Source organism: Acanthopagrus latus, chromosome 20 (genome assembly GCF_904848185.1).
Source record: "Acanthopagrus latus isolate v.2019 chromosome 20, fAcaLat1.1, whole genome shotgun sequence".
Taxonomy (NCBI): Eukaryota; Metazoa; Chordata; class Actinopteri; order Spariformes; family Sparidae; genus Acanthopagrus; species Acanthopagrus latus.
The window spans coordinates 15,580,617-15,606,711 of NC_051058.1; the positions used below are offsets into that span (position 1 = coordinate 15,580,617).

The 26,095-nt window shown below is 41.9% G+C and overlaps 2 protein-coding genes across 7 annotated transcripts in view; one reads left to right on the forward strand and one right to left on the reverse strand.

Annotated features, from left to right (window-relative positions):
- Nucleotides 1-874: 874 nt before the first annotated feature.
- On the forward strand, nucleotides 875-11,288 carry sar1aa (secretion associated, Ras related GTPase 1Aa). Of its 5 annotated transcripts, XM_037080659.1 has the most exons (8): nucleotides 875-946; nucleotides 2,013-2,085; nucleotides 2,188-2,307; nucleotides 2,600-2,665; nucleotides 3,602-3,705; nucleotides 3,809-3,940; nucleotides 5,493-5,564; nucleotides 6,164-6,565. In XM_037080659.1, exons 2-8 carry the CDS (start codon nucleotides 2,028-2,030, stop codon nucleotides 6,173-6,175), a joined length of 564 nt encoding a protein of 187 aa, XP_036936554.1. In that variant the 5' UTR covers nucleotides 875-946; nucleotides 2,013-2,027; the 3' UTR covers nucleotides 6,176-6,565. The 5 variants fall into 5 exon arrangements, with proteins under 5 accessions (XP_036936554.1, XP_036936551.1, XP_036936553.1 ...); XM_037080656.1 differs by lacking the exons at nucleotides 5,493-5,564; nucleotides 6,164-6,565 and adding an exon at nucleotides 11,145-11,288; XM_037080658.1 differs by having other exon boundaries at nucleotides 4,045-6,565.
- The window catches only part of LOC119009405 (testican-2-like), a 47,346-nt gene continuing 30,426 nt past the window's right edge, over nucleotides 9,176-26,095 (reverse strand). For both annotated transcript variants that reach the window (XM_037080651.1, XM_037080650.1), the window contains 8 exons: nucleotides 25,134-25,248; nucleotides 19,854-19,962; nucleotides 19,209-19,317; nucleotides 18,447-18,566; nucleotides 18,125-18,343; nucleotides 13,161-13,223; nucleotides 12,119-12,256; nucleotides 9,176-11,439 (listed from right to left, as the gene is read on the reverse strand). In XM_037080651.1, coding sequence (XP_036936546.1) covers nucleotides 11,294-11,439; nucleotides 12,119-12,256; nucleotides 13,161-13,223; nucleotides 18,125-18,343; nucleotides 18,447-18,566; nucleotides 19,209-19,317; nucleotides 19,854-19,962; nucleotides 25,134-25,248 — 1,019 coding nt within the window. In that variant the 3' untranslated portion in view covers nucleotides 9,176-11,293. The remainder of the gene's footprint in view (nucleotides 11,440-12,118; nucleotides 12,257-13,160; nucleotides 13,224-18,124; nucleotides 18,344-18,446; nucleotides 18,567-19,208; nucleotides 19,318-19,853; nucleotides 19,963-25,133; nucleotides 25,249-26,095) is intronic.

Below are 26,095 nucleotides of genomic sequence, written 5' to 3' on the forward strand. Positions count from 1 at the left end.
ATCACATACACACAATGTTGTACAGTCCTCCACCCAATGGTCCACGTGGCCATACAACAAAGTGCATCGCTGCCTGCAGGCTAATAAATGGTGTCTTCAGAGTTGCCAAAATATAACAGCTACTTAACAGTGCAAATGACTGGTTATTAAAGTCTTTGGCTTTTAGTGGATAAGCCCCAAGGGGTTGTTTCTGCAGGCTGCAATTAAACAATAAGCTTTAATAAGCTCTGTATCCTTGATAATGTGGTTAGAAACTGTGATTCCAGCACCGAATAAAGTGTTCTCATGCAGCTAGTAAGATAAGACCACTACCTCTTTTCCTTATCATCACCTGATTTTTATGATTTCTAATTCAGATTTCCTGATCATGATTGCCAGTCTTCTCAATGTAATACTCACTGTTTGTTCTAAATGTGCAGTTCAATACTGGAATAAAGGTTTCAAAGAATTTTGATGAAATAAGCTTCGCCACTTCAAGCATATTTACAGATACAGGCTTACTGGTGGTCCACATTGGTAGATATTTCCCGTTTTGATAAAAAAAAAAAAAATTGTCATAAAGGATTAATGCAGCCTAATTTCACCATATAATTCACATTTTACCATACAAGTATGTGAGGAAAGAGGAAATTAAGGGTTCCTACAACCATATTTGGTCACACATGTACACTGTATATTAAAGCCCTGCTTTCAGATAAATATCTCTAGCATTTCATGTATTTTAGTTTTATAGATTTCATTTTATTTATTATATAAATATCCATAACAGAGGGGAAGATGCCCCTGTATCTCTCATTGAGTGCCACCATGGGGGCGCTACTGCAGCAATATGGCTACCCATCGCCGAATTATAAAACCACGAAGAAGAAGAACCGGAACTTGACTGACTGTTTCCAAGGAGACCACCGATACTACTTAGCGCTGGGCTGCTGGTCAGTACCGAGGGGTAAGTGAGCTAACGCTAAAGTTAGAAAATCATTTAGATGTTAATACGAAGTAAAAACACATTCCGCTGTTTTCTTGTTACTAACGAGCTTTCGCGCTGTCGCTAGACCATTTAGCTTCGGCCTGCCGCGCGTGAGATCAGACTCTAGAAAGTGCTAGAGGTTTAACGTTAGCTAACATGCTAATGCTAACTAGCTATGAAGCGTTTTTCACCATTAAGTCGAGGCACACTGAATAAAGCTCAGCACCTACAGACACACGGCTACATATGCTTCACTGTCATGTTGGCATTATAAAAACTAGCGCTGTTAAATGATCATTTGGCTAGCTAATTGTTAACTGTAAGATCTAATAACTCATAGCATCGGACTTTGAGCTGGAGTTATTATGACATCCAGAAACGGTGATGGTTAAAACAGGTCTATTGACACACGTCCATGAAGTTTAGCTTGCTGAACAGGACACCTGCTACACGCGGGGGTGGAGCCGTAGTGTTGAACTTAAAACACCTGATTGATGTAATGCAGTGGAAAAAAAACATTGAGCCTGCTAGCACAATACCTAATCATTGATACCAGCTCATCTAAAGTTCTTGTCCTTTAATATTGTTAATTACATAAGGGGTTTTCCTGCTATGACAAATCACAATTTAGTACTTTTACCTGAGGTCGACAGGTACAGGTCTGCTTCAGTCCCTAGAGTCAGAACTAAATGTGGACGGTGAAGCAACTCTCAGAAAGCTGCAGGTCTGCTCCAACTCTCATCTCTTAAAAATCAAGGCTGAAGATGTTTCAGTTTGCCACAGCCTTTCTCTCAAGCAAATTCAAGGCTTTGAACTGCACTGTGACTTATTTATTTTTGTCTTGTCTCCTTTAAACCTATTCTATTTCCTATTATCTATTACTCGTTTTAATGTTCTGTTTCTTGATGCTTTCCTGCCTGTTTTAAATGTATTTGACATGCATTTTTAGACAGTACAGCTCACAATATGAAGTGATCCGATACAATATATATAATGTTGACTGTGTGCAATATGTGGTAATAATCTGACCTCTTTCTCATTTCAGTCAAAGAACGCCAAGATGTCGTTTTTATTTGACTGGATCTACAGAGGGTTTAGTAGTGTTTTACAGTTCTTAGGTAAGTACCTTCTAAAGTTTTGCAATATCTATAAGTGTCGGAAACATATTCAAATCCAATTTTTGTGGGTGATTTATGAGACGTGAAATATTTTTCTTCCAGGTCTGTACAAAAAGTCTGGGAAGCTGGTTTTCCTGGGCCTGGACAATGCTGGTAAAACAACACTCCTACACATGTTGAAAGATGACCGACTTGGCCAACATGTGCCGACACTTCATCCAAGTAAGGAGAGATTCAAACAGCGATGTGTCAGACTACATAAGGTGGCATGTTAGAACAAAGATGGGCCGATCCAAAGCTGAAGTCTCCTTGTATTTCGATGCATGCTATTTATTTTGGCATAAGTAAATACAGTATGGGTGACTCCTTCTTTGAGGAAAATGATTTCACTTATTTTTCAATATATCTTTCTGCTTATTTACATAGAATTAGTTGACTGTCTTGCTATATTACCTGATATTATCATGTTACTGTGTAATTTCCATCCTTGTTGAATTTTATCTTCTTCTCAAAGCTTCTGAAGAGCTGACAATCGGCGGGATGACATTCACTACATTTGACCTGGGAGGACATGTACAAGGTGAGGTCTCTCTCCATTTATGCCAGTATTGACACAATATGTAAATGTGGCAGTTGTCAGTATTTTCTGCTGCCTAAACAGTGACACAGATATGGTAAAACTGTTGTCGTCTGTTAGTTTAAAAGCAGAAAATGACTCAACCTTTTTGTTAACTTGCTCCCCGCTGCCTTGCTGTCAGAAATCTTTAGACCAATTGCCGGTTGACTAATCACAATTCTCATGGCTGCCACATGGTGTCTCTGTAGCCTCCGCGGCTCTGATGTGTCATGTTGTTAAATCAGCTGCTCAAGCTGAAATGGTGAGCGCATCTGAACTGTGTTTCAAAGGTGGAGAGTTCCTGTATACAGAGGTTGTGGAGGACAGAAAGAAGAGTCTCTATGTCTAAATTATAATGAAGTGGTTTATGTTCATTTTTAGTGATTATCACAGCATGTAACTCTCAGGGTAAGACGGTGAATTTGTCTCTTAGTCTTTTGGCATCAATTTATATTGTTTAAGTAAAAGTGCAGCTCCTGACAGTGCCCCCTGCTTTAGACCTTTGATTAGACCTTTTCCAAGACTGTGTTGGCGGCACATGTGCCTGACTTATAGCTCCTTCACTCTCCCGTTAGCTTTATGGCATATGTCAAAGCAGTTAAAATGTTATCATTGTTATTATTTAAAATAAAAATAAAAAAAAGATTTAATTCCCCAAGATAGTTCCAACCAACTTCAACCTAGGCAGAGGTCCAATTCACCAAAGTAGTTGAAAACATTTATTAAAACTCAATCATATAGCCACCATAACGCTATATGAAGGTGACTGTACATAGAAACAGTAAGGCTACAGTGACATTTTCACCAGTTTGGTGTTAAACCTGCCTTATTACAAGCTGAGAAGGTAATTCACCATTATTAATTGTTGTGAGGACAAACTGTTCTTTTCTTTGTTCATAGCTCGTCGAGTGTGGAAGAACTACCTGCCGGCTGTGAATGGAGTTGTTTTTCTTGTAGACTGTGCAGATCACGACAGACTCTTAGAATCCAAGACTGAACTCGATGTAAGATTAAACATCACTGTTTCAAGCTATATCTACCACGCAGCACTGGCTGCTGCCTCTTAACAGCAGATTGATGATGATTGCACTGCTCTTGTGTATCCAGGCTCTCCTCGGAGATGAGACTATAGTCAATGTTCCCGTGTTGGTGTTGGGTAATAAAATCGACCGTCCTGAGGCCATCAGTGAAGGAGGACTTAGAGGAGCTTTTGCGCTCGATGGTCAAGTTACTGGAAAGGTAGGCGTGTGGTTTTAATTCACAGAAGTGATAAAATGTCACTCCCTCTATGCGTGGATACACTGATTGCTGTCGTCCTCATTAATCCGTATTGTTCTTGACAGGGAAATGTCTCTTTGAAAGAGCTGAACGCCCGACCGCTGGAGATTTTCATGTGCAGCGTGTTGAAAAAACAAGGCTATGGGGAAGGTTTCAGATGGTTATCACAGTACATCGACTGACATGAGGCTTAACCAGAAGGGATTTCCTTGACACATTTTCATGAAGCATGACAAAGACCTTGTCTCTTTGCCAGTGTCAATCAGCCCCGATTTCAAACAGTATTATTATTAAGAGCATATTAAGAGCATATTCTTTTTTAACACTTAAAGCAATTATTCAGGATTTAAAGGTTTCTATGCAAACTTTTAAAAGTGGTTCATGGTGAACTGTCCTTTGTGCGTTATTAGTGTGCGTGTTAACTGAGCTGTAACAAAAGCAGTTATGCGTTATGCAAGAATGTAGATATGTGCACGTCAGTGTTGCTTTATTTGGTGGTTGTGGTGTGTCGTTTACTGCTTGTCTGACATCAGATTAAGATGGCTAAGTTTAGATTTCAAAAATTAGACAAACAAGTAAGCAGAATATTAATTTTAGTTCATTTAATCTAATGCTATGCAGCCACTGCCTTCAAAGCATATAGCCAAAGATGTATGCTAATGACTTCGGGATTAGCAGGGAGAGATTTGGACTTCAACAAAAGATATTTTTCAGGCGAAGCGCTTAGCCAAAACAACGTCAAATCCCCCTTAGAAACCAAAAAAAGCAGAAAAGACAGCACGTCCCACAAATAAATCCAAAGATGATGAAGTAAACAGAGTCAAATTGAACACTGATGAGTGCGTTCTGACTACGGCGCTTCTCAAATTCAGTGTCTTGATGGAACTGGCTTGTTTATTTCTCTATCTTTTTCTTCAATACACTGATCAGCTTGAACATTTAAAAGGACTAAAAGGTAGTGAACGATATTGATCATCCTATTTCACTGACATCTGTCAAAAGGTGGAGTATATTAGGCAGCAAGTGAACAGTCAGACTTTGAAGTTGATGTGTTTGAACCAGGGAAAATGGGCAAGTATAAAGACCAGAGCAACTTTGACAAAAGCTCAATTGAAGGCTAGACAACTGGGTCAGGATGGGTCCAAAATGGCCAGTCTGGCATAGATTGCTTTAGTGGTTAGTATCACTAAAATGGTACACTGCAAAAATTGTTCAGGGATGGTTTGATTAACATGAAAACGAGTGAAAGATAATGACTCGGCCACTAATTTGCCAAGACCTCAATCCAATTGAGAATGTGTGTGATGTACCAGAACAAGTCAGATCCATCGAGGCCCTAACTTGCAACAAAGTTCTGCATCTGGGCTGGTAGTAGTGCACAACACAGAACATAGGACAGAACCCACTACATTAGCCCTGGGTTTTAAAAATTGCAGCCATAAGCCGTTTTAGTAGGTCCTTGGCCACAATAACCCTGCTCCAAGCACCTGACATAAGCGATTCTTTGTTCCAGACCAGCAACGTGTTTGTGCCACAGGATACCACAGGACACCTTTTAGACGTCTTGTGGAGTCCATGCCTCAAAGTGAACCTACACAATATTAGGCAGGTCCTTTTTAATGTTACGGCTGATCGATGTATGTCGAGTGATGTTACATGTTGCGCTGAAGGAAATAATTTGAGGTGTCTTAGTCGGACCACAATGAGTGTTTATTATCTTTGACTTTGGGGTGATAAAATGTTAATACAGAACCTTGACAACATTTCAATGGCTGCTCTTGCTTTATTATGTCATGAAGGCTGTAATAATGCGTTGCCCTAAAAATGTCAGTGTGCAATAAAGTAGAATAACCAACTGCACCGTAGCAGAGACAATCTTACTCCACTGTACTTGAGAGTAAGAAGGGATAAATGTAGCTCTGAGCCATTAATGAATTAATTAGTTTATTTATTTTTGTTATTTATTACTTTATAGCAATATGAGGGCACATAATTGGCATGTAAGATGTGCAACAGGGTTAAAATCCTGCATATGATTTACTTTTTGACTATCTGAAAAGATATGAGAGTGAACATGCGAACATGCTAACCATTGTTTTTTCAATCTGAATGCTAAAGTGTTTCTGTTCTTTGTCTTGTTTACAGTCTAACATTTTAAAGTGTTTTATTTATTGATATTTGCAGGGATATTTGTGACTGAGATGGAAAGACGCATAAGAAACAGATTTTATACAGCGAATCGTGAGTGTTTACTCAGATATAGCATGCATGTAAACAAACCGCTTTTCCTTTGAACAGTGTTCTGACCCAGTTGCTGAGTCCTGTAAATTATGTATAATACAGATGTAAATGTTTGTATAGTAGCTGCCCATTAGCTGACACTTAAGGTACTGGAGTTATTTATAAACTGAACTATAACTTGAATAATTATCTGTGCAAATCATTTCACCTGAAAAAAATGACGACATCCACACATAAAGATAGATCTTGATGTATGTACTAAGTGGTTCATGTGTAATAAAGACTAAACTGATCATGTGTCACTTTGATTTTTAACTTCAATTAAAGTCTTTTCACACACTTGTATTCCTTGTTCTGTTTTATTAAAGCAACCAGCATATATCCCTTCAGGGAAAATATCTGAAGTGTGGCCTCTACTTGTCATATTATATCATTCGCTTAACATCTGCTTCATGCTTTAGTCCTTAGGGAATACAAATATAGTGTGAGTGACACCGAAGAGGAAACATATTCCAAGATAAACCTGTTTCCTGCTGCGGGAAGTGAACAAAACTAAGGTCCATCTCTGTTGTTATCAGAGGATCCTTGTCCTCTAGTGACCATATCTGCTGTGGTGTCCCCCAGGGCTCAGATCTCGGGATACTTACAATTCTCCCCTTAACACGAAGTGGCTTTAAAGATTCAGAAAACCCAACCTCCTTCAGCCATTGTTATGATAACAAACAAGGCTGTAATACAAGTACAAAATATATGTAATATGGTAGGTAAAGTCTAAGGCGGTAAATGTTTTCATAGGCGTTGTATCAGAAAAGGCTTATCTATCGACTAATGTGAAGCCAGACAGCTGTAATCTTGGAGTAATTTTGGATTCGGGACTGCAATTAGACAAGTGGTGCAATTATGTTTTGTTTTGACACATCACTGACATTTTTCTTTTCACTCTCAGACGTGGAGAAATTTGTTGATGCTTTTATCTCCAGGCTTAATTATTGTGAAGTGCCTTGTTGTAATATCAGCCAACTGCAGCAAATTGCTGTGCGCTGCCTCGAGGCTTTTGTGACCACATTACCCTAATCCTAGCAGCCTTTCGTTGTCGGGCCTGGCAGTGCTGGAAAATCGTTTGACTTGACTGACCTTTCCTCCAGGGCTGGCCACCACCAGGTTGCCATTTGTGTTTTTACAATTGTTGGAGGAATCGTCAGGACATTTGGTTCAGACGTTCTCCACAGGATGACTTGTAATCATTTTGGTGATGCCATCTTTAACTCAAATCTTCGAGTCCTGGTAATTGAGCTGTTCCATTTTGGAAGACTTTCTAGTTTTCCTGTTAAAGAGGAAATATTGCACTATTAGCTACACTACTGATGAAATAGGGCTGATCATTTTTTCTATTTGGTGATTTTTTTCTGGGACCTGGCCTTGTTTCTGCTCATTAAACATTAGAAAAAGTATTTATTACCTTATCTAAAATGTATCACAAGACTTAAAGGATAAGTTCACCCAAAAATGAATATTTAGTCGTTATCTTCTCACACTCATACCAATGGAAAGTCAGATTCTGGAGCTTCAGAGCAAAACAGTATTGCAGAATTCTCCCAAACAACGGACAATTAGGGGACTTGTTTTAAAATGGAAAAAAAAAAACTACAAAAAAACAACGGAAAGCAGACACATAATGGCTCCATAGAGTTTGTCTCCAGAAGGCCTGATCTGAAAAGACCTTATTTAAATCCCCTTTTAAGCTGAAAGCACGCACCCCATCTGAACTGGAGGCGAATGCTTAATTGGGCGTCCAGGGTATAAATAACGTCTCTTTAAACTGGCTTCAGGAGAGTCGAATTACACCACATTAACTGTACAGAGCCATTTTATTTTTTTCCTCTCAGTTGCTTTTTGTAAAAACATATCCCCATCTGCTTCACTTAACAAGGACGATGCCGCAGCGCCGTTTTGTCTGTGAAGCTGCAGAAATGTTTTGTTGGACTACGAAGCTCCGCCAGTCTTTTCATTAGCAAAAGGGGGTTGAGTGAAGTGGATAATGACTGAATTTGAATTTTTAGGCAAATTTATAGTTTTTGTCCTATGATTGTTTGTAGCATTGTAGTGGCTGTACTGCAGGATCCAGTCACTGCAGATTCTACCATCCATATGCCCTGTGACAGTGGCGTCTTTCCACATTGTGGTCAATTAGTGTGATGCCATTCGGGCTGTAATTTGTTCCTCTGGCATGAGGTGGCAGCTGAGCACCAAAATAATCCCCATGCAGCAAAATATCCCCCCCCTCCGCTTGTGCCCCAACTCAGAGGAGACTCTGCAGCTTGATCAACTTCCTCACTTTTTATTCCACTGCGGGCCCAGCGACTGTAGACGATGATGAAATTGTGTTTAGTTAATGCCTTGTTAAACATAATCAGATGTAATTGCGGTAGTTACAGGCTTTAGCTGTAATAAGCTTCGGTAATCAGTGCTTCACACACCAGGTGGGGGGCCCGAAGGTCAAGAGAAAGTAGCTCCGCGCTCCAAAATATTCACATTTATGCATCCAGCTTGTGTTTGTTAAGCGAAAAACGCTGCGTGTAAGGTCGGCTGGAGGGGTTGTGTCGGTCCGTTTATGCTCAAAAGCTGTTTTTACCGCACAAGCTAAATTTAAAAAATATGGATCTCCCGAGGTACAAAAAAAGCTGAGTGCTGCAGTCTGTGATACATATCCTCTCCTGACCACCTTCCCACTGTGAAGACAATCAACCTGCCTTTATCTTGTGAATTCATTTAATTTCCCCACAGGCCACCCAAAGCCCACTATTCCCCTTTTTTTTTCTTCATCTGGCGGGATCATTACAACTAAACCTCGTCGTTAAATATAGAGGACGATATAGATATGACTCAGCGGCACCGCAGCGACAAAATGGATCACTTTTCCAAACTTGTTCCAACAGATTACAGTTCAACATACAGTTTTGGCTCCAGTGCCTTTATTAGTAAAGTGCTCAGCCTAGAAGTACATTCTTATTTACTAACATGCAATACTAAAAACAACCAAATGTCTGGCCTACCAATAGCATGAATGAAGACACGCGACGATATTCTCATAGATAAAAAAAAAAAAAGTATACACACAGAACTTCAAGTAAATGCACACGTTTTTTTTTCCATATAAACACAAAATACAGATCTTTTTTTTTTCCAATTTGCAAACTCAGAATAAAAACATAGTTGTGGCACATTCTTTGACATGATTTCAGAGTTAGCAGAAGAGAGCGACTAGTGTTTTTTCTACTCAAGGTGCATTTTCGGTGGGGGGGGTCATTATAGTACATTCTACAGGTTTTTCGATAAAAGTAATCTGACTGGAAATGTAGGTCCTGTATAAGTGGATCCATCCTGTGGGTGCACCTGTTAAACAAGTCAAAGTCAAATCTGCGTCACAGATCATTTATGCTGGATTTATGTACAGAGTCGGTTTGGAAATATGTAACCACATTGCACTGACCTGCTTCAGAGGAATACTTTGACATTTCGGGAAATACACTTACAGTATTTGCGACCCATTCTAGAGAGATGAGAAGAGCAACACCACGCCAGAAGATGCTCGGATTAGCTTAAATCAAAGCTGCAATGACTGCTCTGTTTGGCCACTAGGGGGCTGCGGAAATAAATTGTGAACAATATATTGACTTGGCATCACTTTTAAGGGTGATATGACGAACTTGTTAGCAAACATTTACACAGTAGACATTGAGTAGCATTAGCAATCCATTTCAAGTTTTTTTTCTGGCCACCTGAAGAATATAAGTCCAAAATTCACCATCTTTTAGCTCTGTTTTTGGTCTCCACCAACTCCTGAGGGAAAATTGGGCTCTTTAACTGCTAAATGCTGTCTTCACCAGTTAGCCGCTAACTCTGTTGTTCTGTTGTTTTGTTTAAAGCTAGCATGTCTCGGTCTAGATGTGTCTAAATCCACCCGGCGCCTCCTCTAAAGCTCACTGACGAGCACGTCATCCTTTTTGTTTATTCTCTGCAGGAGCTGTAAAAGCGCCATTTCTTCATGTGACCTCCTGGATGTTTTCACAATTTGGTTTTTGTGCAGACGAAACCGGTTGTACAATAATGAGCTTCAAAAGGTTTGGGCTGATTTGTACCTTTAAATGCACTGAGGCATCTATTTCCAGTGTTTATGCTAGGCTAAGCTATCCCTCTCCAAGCTCTAGCTTCCTATTTAAAGGTGCAATATGTAAATTCTTTAGTTTAAAATATTTAAAAAACTGTGAGGCTGCTGAGCCCAGAACTAGCTCGGGTACTGGCACCCATTCCGGCGCCACTACCCTCCAGCAATCCCTGCTTTGTACCCTGAAAACTTCCTCTTTTCAGCAGTCTTGGGCTCCTATGCTAATGATGCAAACAACACCAGCACTCACCCGGTAATCCCGCTCTGGGCAGAGCCAGCTAATAGGATTGCTAGCTGCACTGCTAACTGAGCTAACTAGCTAATGGCAGCTACCGTTAGCAGATAACAGCTGTTCCCTATTTGTTTAGAGAATTCATCTGACAGGTGACGATTTCTTACATATTGTACCTTTAATGTGAGAGTGATGAAACTCCCAGCAAGAAAGCAAACAAGCCTATTTCCCAAAATGTCAAACTAATCCTTAAAAGTTGAAATCTCTGGTCATTCCAGTGGGACGGCGGCTCTAATGCTCAAGCAACTGTTCACACGATACAAAATTATGGGTAATCTCTATATGCATAGATGGCGATCGGACAAGATTGGAATTCTGATGGACTTTAGCTACCTATGGCGCAGTAGTCAGTGGGTCCTGCTTTCCAGGACGGCAAAACAAAAAGCTCCGTTGCTCAAAAAACAGAGAGGAGAATGAAGCAATTACACATATCTAAGACAAAAACTGGTCATTGTCTCATCCCCTAGGACCAGCACCACATATCCCACCAGGATGATACACAATTCCATGCCTCCCGAGTCCGATACCAAAATCTTTTGCTGCAAGGAGAGAGCCATCTTTGTAGATTTCCAGGCCGGCAGCTGTGACTCGGCTCTCCGCGTGGGGTCAGACAGTCCTACCAGATGTACCCGCCATCGTCTGCCTCGCCCTCCTCCTCCTCCTCCTCTTCTGCTTCCTCTCCGTTGTCCTCCGCCTCCTTCTCTTCTTCATCCTCCCATCCCACTCCGCTGCCAAAATCTCCGGAGTACCCCACCACTTCATCTGGAACCAGACGATGAACACATGAGGATTGGATTTTGCATCGACAGCAAAACAATTAGCGTATCGATGAGCTGACTGACGGATAATGACCCAATAAAAATGTCAAAATGTGAAAACTTTTTTTTTGTGGCAAGCATTATTTTAAATTGAGTATCTTTGGGTTTTGGACTGTTGCTCAGACACAGCAAAGATTTCAGGACGTCACCATGAGGTTTTAGAACTAGTAACGATCATTTTCTGGCATTTCATAAACTAAACGATTAGCAAATTAATCAAAAATAACAAATGAGAGAGTCATTTTTAACACACTTATCTGATGCTGAGATCCAACTAGGGGTTTCGAATGGTTGCATCAATACAGTTCAAACAAATCTGAAATTTAACCTGTGGTGCAGCTTATTCATCTAGATTGTTTTGGTAGGAGTAGCTGAGATATTTGCGCCCCGACACAGCGCAGAGGGATGTGTGCATCTAGTCACGTGCCCACGACATGTAGACATTAATGGCTTACTCCTCGGCTGAGCTGTCACCATAGTTTGCGAACCTCTCGTCCGTAAGTAGACGTACGCTTCCTTCCGTGCGGTGATAGGGTTGAGCGTGTAGTTCAGTACAAAGAAAACGGTTCCTAAATAAGAAATGCTCACAACGAGGACTGTGGATTATCTTGTGGATTGCTTACCGCAGTCTGGGTTGCCATGGATTCTGGTGCCCATCATCTCTCCGCCGTGCTGGTCAACGCACCAGCACTCCCCTCGGCTCTGGTCGCACTGAACTTTCCTGTAGTAGCCGTCCTCGTCGCAGCTGGGGATGTACATCCCTGCGAGAGCGTGTGCACATGATTAGTTGTTAAATATTTATACCCATGGCGCGCTGCCTCACGCTGCCTGAGTGCTGCACAAACGAGCATGCTGGCGTGCCTTAGCAGACCTGTGATGAGACCATCAGTCGGGATAGAGAGACTGATCTTTGGGCAGAGAACACCACCGAGACAGAAGAAGGAAAAAAAAAAAGCTGTTTTGTTTTACACACTCATGCATATGCCGCTGGATGTGAAATCACACGGTATGACGATGACGTGTAGTTTCTCTGTGCTGAGACAGTGGCATGTAAGAATGTAGTGACAGCCTCGGCGACAGAGCTCCGGCGTTCCAGCCTCCCTGAGGACGCTCTTGTCAAACCCAGAGCGAAGTTCTCTAACAAGCAGTGAGTCCCCCACACCACCACCACCACCACCCGCCCCTCACCACCACCTCCAAACTAGAGGAAGCACAAGCAATGAGACAAGAGGGCTTCAGGGATCGAGGAGCAAGATCTTTGTGTTTGGAGCATGCTGGGTAGAAACTGTGGCATGGGGTTTCACAGAGAGCCAAACAGGCGCATTAGCCTCGCTCTTTCCCAAAGCCAGCGCTGCCCTCTAATCCCCCTCACACCGCCCCACCATCGACTGATTAGGGCCTAATCCTAGCCGTGTGCTTGTGATCTCTTAAATGAGCCTCCTCCAGCCTCTCGCCTGCTGCACCGGCCTCCGCAGTTACGTAAGTGCACCCAGGAGACCCGGCGGGGGCACACGCCAGCTAGACGGCGCAGTTCCCGGCTAACTAACGCAGCCTTGGAATGATCTGAACTGACGATCTCATGTCGAAGAAAAGGCGCCGAGTGCAGAAACCTTCAATCAAAAGACATCCTGAACTTCACAGCACTCGTTTGATAAATGCATTTACCGGGCTTCTTCTTGGCCGCCTCCTGCACTTGGATCCTCTCCAGCTCGGCGAGGCACGGCGGCTCTGTGAGGATCAGAGAAAGAAAAAAAGTGATGACAGACAATACCTAAAAACTGCTCTGGCCAAACTTTATCTCAATCAATGCTCTTCATAATTACACTCTCTTTTTTTGGGGCGGTATCGATTTGTTTTAGAAGTCTTAGATTTCATTCCCTCAGAGGCCGGATCGATCTCGGAGAGCTTAGGTGAAAGAACATATGGATGCAGTCTGAGGATGACAAGGAAGTGCACCTCTGGAACAGATAGAAATAGTAACAAAGAGGAGAGAGGCGGCTCGTATTGACCCCCGAGGAGAAACGTCTTCGCCCAGTGTTTGTAGATGTTTCACAGAAATGCTCCTCACTGCATTTCTATTTCACACAAAACCGGATTAACATACATGTGGGGGGTGACGTCACGTGCCAAGATCGTTATCGGAACACCTCAGCGTGAGGCAGTTTTTTAAATATCACCAGCTCGTAATGAAAAATTGATCAGGGAGCCTGTGTAATCTATTGCATGCAGGTTAAATGGCCGATCAATGAGGTAATCGGTGCGCAAATGAGGTTACTGCCATGAATATCCTGTATTTGTTTGGTGAAAGGTCAAACGGTGCGAGCGTGCGCCCTGCTGAGAGGCGATAACGTCCGCGGAGACACCTGATCGTTCTCACATTTTACGACATGAAAACCGCACAGAAAAAATGTCAGGAGCGGGAAAGGAAGCTTCATTTCTTGATGAATAATTCAAGCACGCCGTTTTTTTTTTTGTTTTTTTTTCCCAGATTCATTTCACCTGATGTCTCTCATGTCATCATGTAACTCTGTTAATCTGCTTTCAACTTCTGTGCAGCCAACAAATGAAACATTTAATTCCATTCCTCGAAAACGGGAACTTTGATCTCGATGGGGCGCCGCAGGAAGATGAGAACCACGTTCGCGTTCTTGCACTTTCAGGTCCCCCTCGTCTTGATGTCAGTGCGTTTTGTTTAAAAAGCCTGAAATAAGGTGTCTGGGTTAACAAAAGATTAAAGGATTATTTCGTCCTGAAATTAAATTGTAATCATCATTCTTTCAACCAGCGTGCCGTATGAAAAGTCAGCTGAAGTTTTGTCGTCCCAACGTTTGTCGTCTAGAGCTTCACGGCAAAAGAGCGCTCTAGCATTCTCCTAAACAAGTGACACAGATGTTTTAGAGACCTTGAGACCTCTTCAGACGGGGTGCATGCTAACATTTTTAGCTTTACATGCTACAGAGATGATTTCAGCTTTAACAAGGGTGTAAATAACAACTTTTCAAATCAATCTCGGAACTTGGTTCTTCTGAACACGTGATTACACCGGCCGAATTGTACAGAGATCTGTTGTTCTTTTATGTTTTAAAACAAGTCCCCATCTGCCAGAGATGGTGCGGCTGCTAAAGGTAAAAATGTGACTAGAAACGGCTAATGCTAGAAAGGAAGATATGCTAGCAGCTAACGCCGCACTCAAATCGAATGTGGATAAAAGAACTGGGTCTTTCCACCTGCATGAGGGTGAGTAGATAATGACAGATTTATCCTTTAAGAGATTTTCACACATTGTTCTTTAACATAAAATTCGTCATTAAACACCCCACCTGGAGTTTTGTGTCTTTAAAAAGGCGGTTACTAACAACTGGCTTAAGAAGACTATGGAGGCTGTTTACGGGGAGTCTTAGAGAGACAAACTATTTTAAATAAAACTTTGTAACTTTAAGGTTTAATCAATTTACAATACAGTGTGTATAACATTGTTTCTAAAATTAACAACAGTGCAGTGGGAGGCTTACTGGTGATGACTTGGAAGTCGACTTTGCTGTAGTTCGCTAGTTAGCTTTTGACTAGCTACAGTATCTGAAACTTTCATTTGCCACCGAGACTAAAATCCAAAAGGAAAATCCTGGACATTTTTTTTTTTTTCAAGGACAAAAAGTCTTTTGAGTTTGCCCCCAAAATTTGTCATCCTGGCAGCACTCAAATTGAAGTCCTTCATCAAAATAATAACCCTGAACCAAAAACCAGACCTTAAACCATATTTGAATATTTAATGACATTTAAAACATCGACCACACTAAGACGTGGGGATATTGTTTGACCTCATTAAAGCTCAGAACGCACTAATATAGAGGGTTTACACCATAATATTACCATATCCTATCCACAACTGTGCACTTACATGGCAACCAGAAAACAAAAACGTTGGTCAGGCGGTAAAAGCTGGCGTGCAATCAACAAACAGATGAAGAAATTCTACTCCACAGAATGAGACAGTTGCATCTATGTGACCACCATGTGGCACCGAGAGAGGAAAAAAAACAATAGTTTTTCTGTTGAATCTGGACGCCCACGTGATCGGCGATGAGAGAGGGGGGTTGATTGAAGGACACAAGTCTGATGCCTGATCCGGACACAATGATGCTCTGTTTCTGGACCCTGAGCTGTCCAGAGGGAAACACCGTGTCCACGTGTAGCTCATGGATGCACCTGCCGTCAGGTGGGGGTGGACGCTCACGGACGGGCCAGATAAACCCATCAAGCATGCGGGGAGGGTGAGCTGGGAACGGCTATGAGCAGCTGGTTTACATCTGTTATCTGACATCATAATTATCATCCATAATTACTGTCAGATAAGCATCAATCATTATGTCAGCTTCTCCAAATTATAGTAAGTCGTTTTGGCTGAAGAGGATAAGTATAAGACTCTTATTTTCCACAGTATATCTAAGAAATATATAATTATGGTAGTAATGTTTGGGCAACAATAATACTGGGCAGGTTCGAGATTGTTACATTTTCTGCAGCACGGCGGAGAGATAAAACTCTGCAACATACACGGAGATGGACTTCAGAATTCGCCAGAAAGTGATTCTGGCAAACCGTCAAGATGACTTGAGATAATAGAGGTCGTGCCCAGATTGTTCTCAGCAGGGGAGAGAGGAACGGCTGATCTTGTCTGGGAATATTGTCGGGCCCAGATAAGCCGTGAAAAATAGATGAACGGACAAGAACATTTTAAGCGTAGGTTTGTGGAAACCGCCGAAGGTTAAAGAGAGGAGAAGGAGAAAAACCTGAACGCGCTTTGAAGTTGTCGATTACGGCGGACGAGACCCGCTTTAAAATAACAGCCTGTAGGGTGAGAGGGGAACAAGTCTGACACTTTTTAAAAAAAAAAAAAAAAAAAAAAAAAAAGTACATGTTCTCAATTTCTTAAAGGGAGTTTGATGAGAATATTGGAGCTGCTTTCACACCTGTGTGCCAAAATAAGAGCAGGAGAAGAGGAAACAGGGACACAGCTAGTCCGGCTTTGACAAATGTAAGAATGACTGTGTGTTTTACAGAGCTGTGAAGTGCTCTAACTATTTAATACCAGTAGCGTTTATGATCTTCAGACAGAGCAAAGCTAACAGTCCCCCCTCTTCTTATATAGCTAAGCTAAACACATTCAGGTATCTCTCTTCTAATCCAAATCTCATAAAGTCCACAACTATATTTCTTAAAATGTCAAGCTTTTCCTCTCATCATATTGTAAACCTTTTGTGTCTACGGAGGACCAAAACTGCCAAAATCAAAAAATAAATAAAACGAGTAAATGACTCAATATCAGGTTTGGAGGAGGGCTGCAAAATATATGCATTCCCATACAGCTACCAACCACCTGTTAAAAAAGGTATTGTCAAAAAATTATTTTATTAATTATGAATTTATTCATTATTAAAGCAATGAAAATTGATTAGTTTCTGTTACTTTTGGATTAATTCAAATCCAAACATAAACAAATAAAGACCAGAGGAAAAGACATTGTGTTCCGTCTGTACGAACACACTTGTGTATTTGTTGTCTGTCGAAATTGTAATCCTGTCAGTAATTCCCCTTTTTACTGAATGTGTCTGTAATAGAATAATATCTTTTCTTTGCGAACTTTATCAGAATACAGTTTCCTTTTATTTAAATATCCTAATATAACATATAACACAACGGGACGTAACCCCCATCACATGTGTTCCATTACTCCCCGAGCCTGTTGAAAAAGTTCATCAATCAATATGCCCTCATTTATTAATTTGTAAAACATGAAAATGTATAAATTGATATTTCTGATTTAATTTGCTCCCGTGTTCACTCACCTTCGGATCAATGCCCGTTTTTAATTTACTTTCCCATTTTTATTTATTCAGTTATTCATTTCTTAATTTACGTATTTATAGATTTCTCTCTTCCCCCGATTTAATTTGTTTCCTCATTTTCTTTGATGCATTCGTGCTTCATTATGCGGATCAGGAGGCTGTGATTCAAAGTGCTTCATGGTCTTAACTTCCTGCCTGTTGGCCGACCACATCAGAGTGCACCCACTTGACTTATTGATTATTGATTTTTTTCGACTCTATTGACTATGACTGGTGGCCGTCAGAAACAGTCCGAGGCTCACCAGAAAATGTTAAACAAGTCAGCAAGTCCATAAAAAAGGGGAAATTAATTAAGAACGCAAATAAATACAGAAGCAAATTAATCCAAATAGCAATTATTGTCACATTTTGTAACTTAATTCATGCCCACATTTGTTTTGATATTACTTTTGGTGCATTTTATGGCATTATTTACTTATTGAGTAATTTTATTAATTCAGTTTTATTCATTTTGATTTGGGTGGTTTTGGTACAAATACAGTTTACATGTTTTTCAACATCTACAGGCCAAAAACAGTTTGGTAACTAAGTTTCAAAGACTCTCAAATTGTTTATCCCCTTTCACAGAAGCCAGAGCAGGCTTTTTTGAGCATCTCACTAGTGCCGAGGAGGTTGGAATAAAGTGACGTCCTCCATTTCCCAGTGATGAAACCTCGCTATCACTTCACCCATTTAGAGCTGTGACTCAAAATAGACTGGTGGAGCCGAGATCCCTTCACTCACTTTCTCTCCAGAAGCAGAGGCACCACTCCGCCGTGGAGACCTTCCCATCCTTGTAGCTGTCGCAGGAGTTGAAGAAAGGTCGGATGCAGACCTCGTACTTGTCCAGGTTGATGGCGGCCAGCTCGGCCTGGTCCAGATACAGGTCGCTGTTGGTGTCCAGCCTCGAGAACATCCAGCCGATGGAGTCCTTGCAGCTGGCCACGAGGCTCTTGTCCAGCGCTGTCAGACAGAAATTGCTCACTTTTACTTTAGTTTCTTTCTGTTTGTACCACTTTTCTGTGCATAGACGATTGACAGAGAAGTTGCTTCGTGAGTCTCTGACCTGAAGCGGTGCCAGCGCCGAGCTTGCCAGAGTTATTCTGCTTCGCGTTTCCATGAAGGAGTTGGAACCAGTCTCTCAGGCGGTCGCCCAGGTCTGCCAGGTCCTGGCCAGTGCAGCTCTCTGAGGGGAATCAAAGGATTCAGACACTTAACATTTAACAGCAATCTGACCAAGACGTGTATGGACTGCTTCATACTGCTGCACAGATAACAGAATTGAACACTTTCCCCTCACTGTAAAGCTGTTTGTTGGATTTCCATGCTGTCATTCAGAACTGTACGGGGCTGCTAATCAAAGAAAAACATCATTTCGCAATTAAATCCGCAGCAGCAAATTGCTGTTCTCCAATAGAAATCCACTTTCCGTTTCAGGCTAAGCGCTAATTCCAGAAAAAAAAAAAAAAAACAGGAGTAACATTTCATCCTTTTTGATCAATCAGCATTTTCACGTGCCCCCGAGAGATCAGACAATCGATAGTGTTTGGCTGCAATGATAGATAGTGTACACTCTAAATAATTAATTACCACATGATTGAGGGAGCCGTTTTTAACCACACGGGGGATATTTGGCTAACAGTAATCTCCGAAATTGGCGAGTATTGATCCCCGAAGCACTGGGTTGATTGGATCAGCGAGAAGACTGGAAGTTTGCTTTGTGTTTGACTCATAAAAAGAGGATGACAGCGATGCAGACGGGGAGAGGCGTGAATCCCCCAAAATCCCGATTGCACAAACACAAGGAGGCGGTTGAGAGGGAACTTGCCGCGTTTTGTGTCGGTGTTTGCAATGGAGGTCGTGGCACACGGGCAGAAGCCACTGCACATGATGTTCAGGTCTTTGCCTGTGAGGCAGGCCTGCTGCTCCAGCTTACACTGTAAGAAGAGAGAGAGAGAGAGAGAGAGAGAGAGATGCAAGTTGAAATATTTATGGGGGTGACCGCAGGAAAAAAAAAAAAAGAGAGAGATTGCTCATTCAGATGAGACAGTGCACTTAGAGAAAGGCAGCAAGAATGAGCTGTCATTTTCCGCTGCCTTCTCATGCAAGGTCAGAATTAAAAAGTATACATAAATCAATAAAGAGTCCTGGCAGCGGCCGGCGCACGGCGACGCCACTCAAAACCACGTCAGCCATTAATCACGCGGCCACGTTGAGCCGATGCACTTGTCCTCCCGCGAGCAGTGATGAACTGTGCTGCCCTGCTGCGCCCACGTATATATGTCAGTGCAGCAGGAAACAGCACTTGACTGGACTCCTCTCATTATTTAAAACGATGACACGGCCACTTTCCATTTCTTTTCAGGGATTTTTATGGCTGCTGAATTTCGGTGATAAAGTGGAGGGGAAAATTATCTAAGCGAGCGCTCCTGAAAAAAGAGATGCGGGCGCAGCAGTATTTTTTTCCTGTTACCTCAGAGGCGTAGTTGTGTCCGTCAGAGCCGCAGACGGGTGAGGAGGCGGTGACGGGACAAGGCTTGCAGCTGCTGTCGTGGGACTCCGGCTGGCCTGACTGTTTGACCCTGAACACGGGAGGGAAACGAGTTAAAATCCACCAAAGTGACAGAAAAACCACTCACTCACTCACGTACGTCTACCTTGATTGGTATGTTACCAAAGAGACCATTTCTTCTTCCTAGGTTTTAAAGATATCTGATTATTCTGATTAATGATTGTTCTACTGTTTAAGCACCTTTTATTTCTGCTTATCTAACTTACCCCACTCGTATTCTGTTTCTGTGTTCACTGCTTCCACACCTCATACCTCGCCCTTTATTGTGTGCTTGTAAAATGTGGAGTGAGATGTAACATCTCGACTCTTCAGTCTGTCTCTGAGATGCCACTGCAGATGAGGTGAAGGGAATTTTGTTTCTGGCACTCAAATCAATAAGAAATGACATACAAACTTTAATTGGACGCAGTGTTGATTTGAGCTAAATGCTGCCAAGAACATCGGCAGGCATACGAGCCAATCAGACGGGTGCTCTGGTGCTCGTGCACCCATCAAAAAGGAAAATTAATAATTGTGATTGTGTCATTAGTTAAAAGTACTGGAGAACATTTAACGTCAGGAGGCATCCTAATTTGGAGACTGTGAATGTCTGTCCAAGATTTAATGGAAATTCATCAGATTGAGATTTTAGGTTTAGATATTAAAGTCAAATAAGGGAACCATTGACCTACCCACCTTGCCTCCCCTGTATTCATACATCTTGCTCGACTTAAGTCTCTAAAAGTGATCCTCCAACATACAGTCAACAGTTTCATACTGACTGTTTCTTCTGCACAAAGTATTTTAAAGAGAAAACACTTTGCACAGAGTATCAGAGGACTTCGTTCACAGTGGTCGGATGAACACCAGGACAGCAGATCTTGATGCCGCACTTACTTCGGTCTCATTTCTTTCGCGGCCAATAAACAAAAACGAGCCCTTGCACGGCGGCACTTAACATGCTTTTAGTTGCGTGTTGTTTTTTCTTTTTTTTTTTTTTGAGGGGTGCATTACCACTTCTCCAATCTAGCCCTTGTCCCTGTCAAGTTTGAACGCACTTACTGTAAGTTGCTTCAGACAAAAAAAGGTATCTGCAGATAAGTGTGATGTAATGGGGACGGACGCGTCTTCGGGGGAAAGACCGAATCTCACGAAATGTGCGAGCGCCATTTGCTTTCACCGTGGCGGGGGCCGGAGCAGGAAACCCCCGAGGAGTTTCTCTCCGATTTGCGGGTAAATAAAACCAAAATTGACTGCATTGCCTCTTAATATTTGGATGCGCTACTTCATAAAAAAGTCCCCCTCCCTTCTCCCTTGCGTGCTTTGCTCTCACACGGTGATTGACTTCATGTTCAGTGAGCACAAGCATTAGGCTGCGCACTTCTGAGGCTACTACTTAATGACGCTCGGATGGTTTAGTGTGCTTGCGTTTCGTGCTTATTACCCATTATTCGACACAGTCTCTCTCATCTCTGGAGTGACTCTGTAAATGAAGCACTTTATTGAAAAAGATAAATGCCTGTTGCAGCGGATAGACTTCGCAGGTAGCAATAATTCACTCCATTAATTCTTTTCAGACCACATCCCTGCTCATTTGTTTTTCAGTCAGCGAGGAATGAATGGGGAAAGATAAATACCTTTTCAGAGACGTCTTTGTGGAGTGAGGAGCATTTGAAATACTAGAAACCCCAGACTTTAATGTTTTTGAATAGCCCCAAAAAAGAGTGGTTTCAATATGCTTCAGTCGTCATGGTTTCAAGCTCGCCTTCTTTCTTCTCTGCCTCGACTTCTACTGACAAGTCTTCACCGTGCTTTTAAAGCCGACGTATTATTGACTGAAGGGTTCAAGCACAAGGCAAAAGCTCGCTGTCAGGTCGTTCAAGACGCAAGAGCACTGTCGCAAAGTGACAATAAAATCCACCTTGCTTCATTTCTATTTTTAAAAAAATGGTGGATGATGTTGTGTTGTCGTTCTATGATTGAAAAAATGTCAACAAAAGTGATATCAAAATACACCTCTTGCCTTCGCCACTCAGCCAGATCCCTCCATTTTGCACATTACCTTCCCCTTTGGCACGAGGTAGGGTGTCCCGATTCTTGCTGGGATATGGGAGTAGGCAGACTATGAGATGTGTTATGGTCTTAAAACAAATGGTCTTTCTTAAAACACCAGCTGCTAGTCTGCCTGTGTCTCCGTGCCGAACTAGCTAGCCAGAAATCAGTGCGTTGTTATTGCTGAATTGCGTGTGACAGTCCTGCATTTTGACATATTTCATCATTGCACCCCGTCTGCTATGACGGCCAAAATGTCACTACAGTTGAGCAGCGAAGTAGCTGCACTTGGTACCAATCCTACTTTATCAGTGCAGACTGGCAGGGAATTACCATGGGTTGCTAATATTAGCCTACTAGGCACTGCTAGTGGGCAGGTATTGTCTCAGTGTATGTTCTAATTGTACTTGATTAACAGCGTGAAGTTGTTTGTCTCATCTTTCATGATACTACTTTTGTTCTGCTGATGGACTTTAATGTAGTGGACTGGACAACACATGCACACTAGCTGATGGCTAACTCTGGTGCGATTACTTAAATAAAAAAAATAAATAAAAACACTTTGTGAATGATTTGGAGGCATCAATACTTTTCTATCTTCAACAGATAAAGGACTGCAACAGGAACACAAGAAATGACCACATCTGAGGGCGGCACATTGAAAATAATCGACTGCATATTGAAAGTTTAAAGAGTTGTCCCGTTTCTCTGAACTCTACCCAGGGGGGGACTCCAAAACTGACCCGTAGGGTGAAAAATCATAAATGGGATTGATACCTGACAACTAACACCTGGTCAGATTACCCACGTTTTTCGGTCATTTAAAGCAAGATGATGTAACATGTACACTCGTGAATTTACAACTTAAAAGTTGAATTCATATGCTTTAAAACACGCCGTTGCTCACCAACACATTGACTGTTTTGGTGCTTCATCCTGACTCGGTCTGGTCTGACCAGCAGCTTATGGCAGCTAAATAAAGCTTGTTGTTGTGTAAGTGTCATCACTGAGCCAGTCCACTGACTTTATGGCTCTTCTCCTCTTGTGCTGCTGCTAAAGGCTACTCTAGGTTTTTACAGTCACCTCAGAAACTCTGTCAGACTGTGTGTAATGTTGAAATGGTCCGGCCTTCTTGGTGTTTTCATCTCTGTCATTCCTTCCTGTTTGTTTTCCTGTCTGCCATTTAGATTTAGCCTTCACTGTCTTCAGACCAAATGAAGACAATTTCACTCATTCGATTTTTCTCCTGAGTCATGCGCTGATGTATCATGCGGCGCAATTCAGAGACATTACGGTTGTCTGTCAAAGGAATCGTGTGTCTGGCCACCTGATGGATATGTGTCCAACAGTCGCTCTACAAAAGCTCAGTTTTCGGTCTCTACAAACTCATTAGGGAACTTTCTAGTTGATAATCATATGTGCATTTGTCACCTGAGCAACGACAATGTGATGTGAAAATATTGATTATAGCTGCTTTACATGTATGTGACATAACTGCAGTGGTGCGCTAAAAAACATGCAAAAATATCATGTAGGTTTTTACAACCAGTCTGTACATTTGTGCGGTTAAACTCCAAAAATCAGCCTCTCCCGTCTCGTTGAGCTGAGAAGACTGTCCACTTTCATTAGTTTGCATCTGATTTGATGAGTTTTTAGTCCAGCTTAAACTACATAAATGTATGAGCTCACAAAACTGATGATCCATGTGGTTTTAAGTAATTAAACTAAGTAATAGTAGTGGCTTCATTATTAATTAGAGCTGAGCCACGAGAGTTCATGATACATCATGCATTAGTTGGGATCATGATGAGTCATGTATTAGTTAAGCATTAATTAATCATGAGGTATGTGCCCTTGACACTCGGTGTAACCCATTAGAGGAGCATCTCTTTCTCCCGTGTCTGATAGGAGCATAATTGTTTTGACTTAAGCTGTAGTCGAGGGCGGTCTATGGAAGTAAATAACGGCCATAAAAAATGTAACTGTATAAGAGATTAAATTATTCAAAATGTATGAATAAAATGTGAAAAATACTTGATTTTGACCTTTAATCACTGCTGAGTGATTAATGTTGCAATTTACTTTATGTACCGTCTATCTGAATTCATGTCGTCTAAATTTACTAATGTAAAAGACTTATTGCAGATATACATATATACTTTTTCAAGTTTCTCAAGTTAAGATAGAAAATGGTTAAGTTTTCTAAAACAATCTAATAAACTTGATCACATCAGCCTAAACATGACTTTTTAGTGCTCACTGGTCAGTGTTAGCATGCTAACATGCTGGGTAAGGATGAAAAGGTAAACATCACATGTTCTCAGGCTTAGGTGGAGTTAGTATTGTCATAAAGTATTTATTAAGGGTAATTTTTTTCTTTTTCCCATAGCACTGGCCGACAAATGCTAACTGCAGTGACCACATGCATTAAAGGCAGAACAGTGGACATGTACTTCCTCTTATGTTCATGTTCATCATGACCAGTTTGAGCCGTCTTCTAAATCTAATTCTGATTACATCACATTTTAATTGTTTTTGTTTGTTTAAAGCGTTGGTTTTTTTTTTTTAAATCTTGCAATCCTCAACTAGTGTTTTGTAAGGTTTAATCTACTGATATACTTAGTGTAAGACGTATGCAAACCTTTTTTTTAGAATGATGATGCTCTCATACAATATGATCCAGTCCCTGTCTGAAAGGTTATATTGATACAGTATTTCAAAAAAGAATACACATTGACGTGACTTTTACCTCTGAGCTAGAGCTAATCTAGACTAATCTTCAAAATGTTGTCACAAGATAAAACAGACATTTAAAATGTTAAATTTCAATCAGTCATGTAGGTCAGAGCTGTCTGCGTCCAGTTTTACCCCTTTAAATCCACCCTGTTAATTAGTCACTGCTCAGCATGAGTGTTCCTGCTGAAATTACGTCACTCCGCCTGACTCATGACACTCTCTGGCCTTGTTACTGAGTTTAATCAATAGCTCTCCACCCATATGCTCAAAGCCTTTTAACTGACACACATCTAGCAGATGTTCACACCAACGCCGCAGAAGTGTCTGCAGAGATCTACTGAACTGCATCGACGTTTCTTGCACACACAAAACAACTCTCCCCTCCGATCCGTCGCGCCCAAACCTCCACCTTACCTGTGCTCCAGTTTCTTGCGGTTGACACACATGGCCCTCTGGTAGCCCTGAGCGACGCACACCTTGTGGCGGCTGCACTTCACATTCTGGCACGGGTCCTTGGTGGTGTCCACAGCTGCACACACACACAAAGACAACAGCACTTGAGAATCCAGAGGTGTCATTCACAGCTGAGGCTGCTTTCATTCTCTATGTTTGTCACCTCCAGGAGAAAAATATGCAGCTTCTGGCTGCTTTTTCGTTTATATGTCTTTTGACAGGGAGCATGTGTTCCACAGATTGATGGCAAATACCACCCAACTCCCCCCCCATTTTATGTGCTGTATAATCAAGTTCTGCGTATTTACACCGTCTAAAATCATCTCCCATCCTCACAAACTATCTTTTACATGAGCGTACGCCATAAAAATCATGAAATGTGTAATGAAAAATATTCTCGCAGTGTGCACAAATGAGCCCATTGATTTTATAGTCAGCACTGCTGAAAACATGGACGCCTAGCTGTCATTAGCGAGGCAGCCCATCGTCAATAGTACTGCCTGCAGTCTCCAGCGTCTGTCTCTGATTGCGAGAAACCCTGACAGCACTGATTGAGCATCTCTTTCTCTCTGCTTGTCACATCTCACTTCCCCCATGTCAACTTATCACTGTCTCTCCCCGTCTTGCCTTTTTTCTCTCTCCTGCACACAAACACACACACTCCATCTTTGTCTCCCACGTTCCCTTTCTTTCTCCCCACCAGCCCTCCCCATCCTCCCCCCACCTCAGCACCTCACTCTATCTTTGGAGAGTTGAACCGTTCAATGCCAGCCTCTCTTCCGCTGACAGACTGAGATGGAAATAGCACCGCGTCCTCCACCTGCCTCGGCCTGTGGTCAATGCCACCCGAAACTGGACGTCACGCTGTCCCCCGATCCGTTTGCCGCCTTGCCGGAGAGAGAGGCCTCGGAAAAACTCACAGG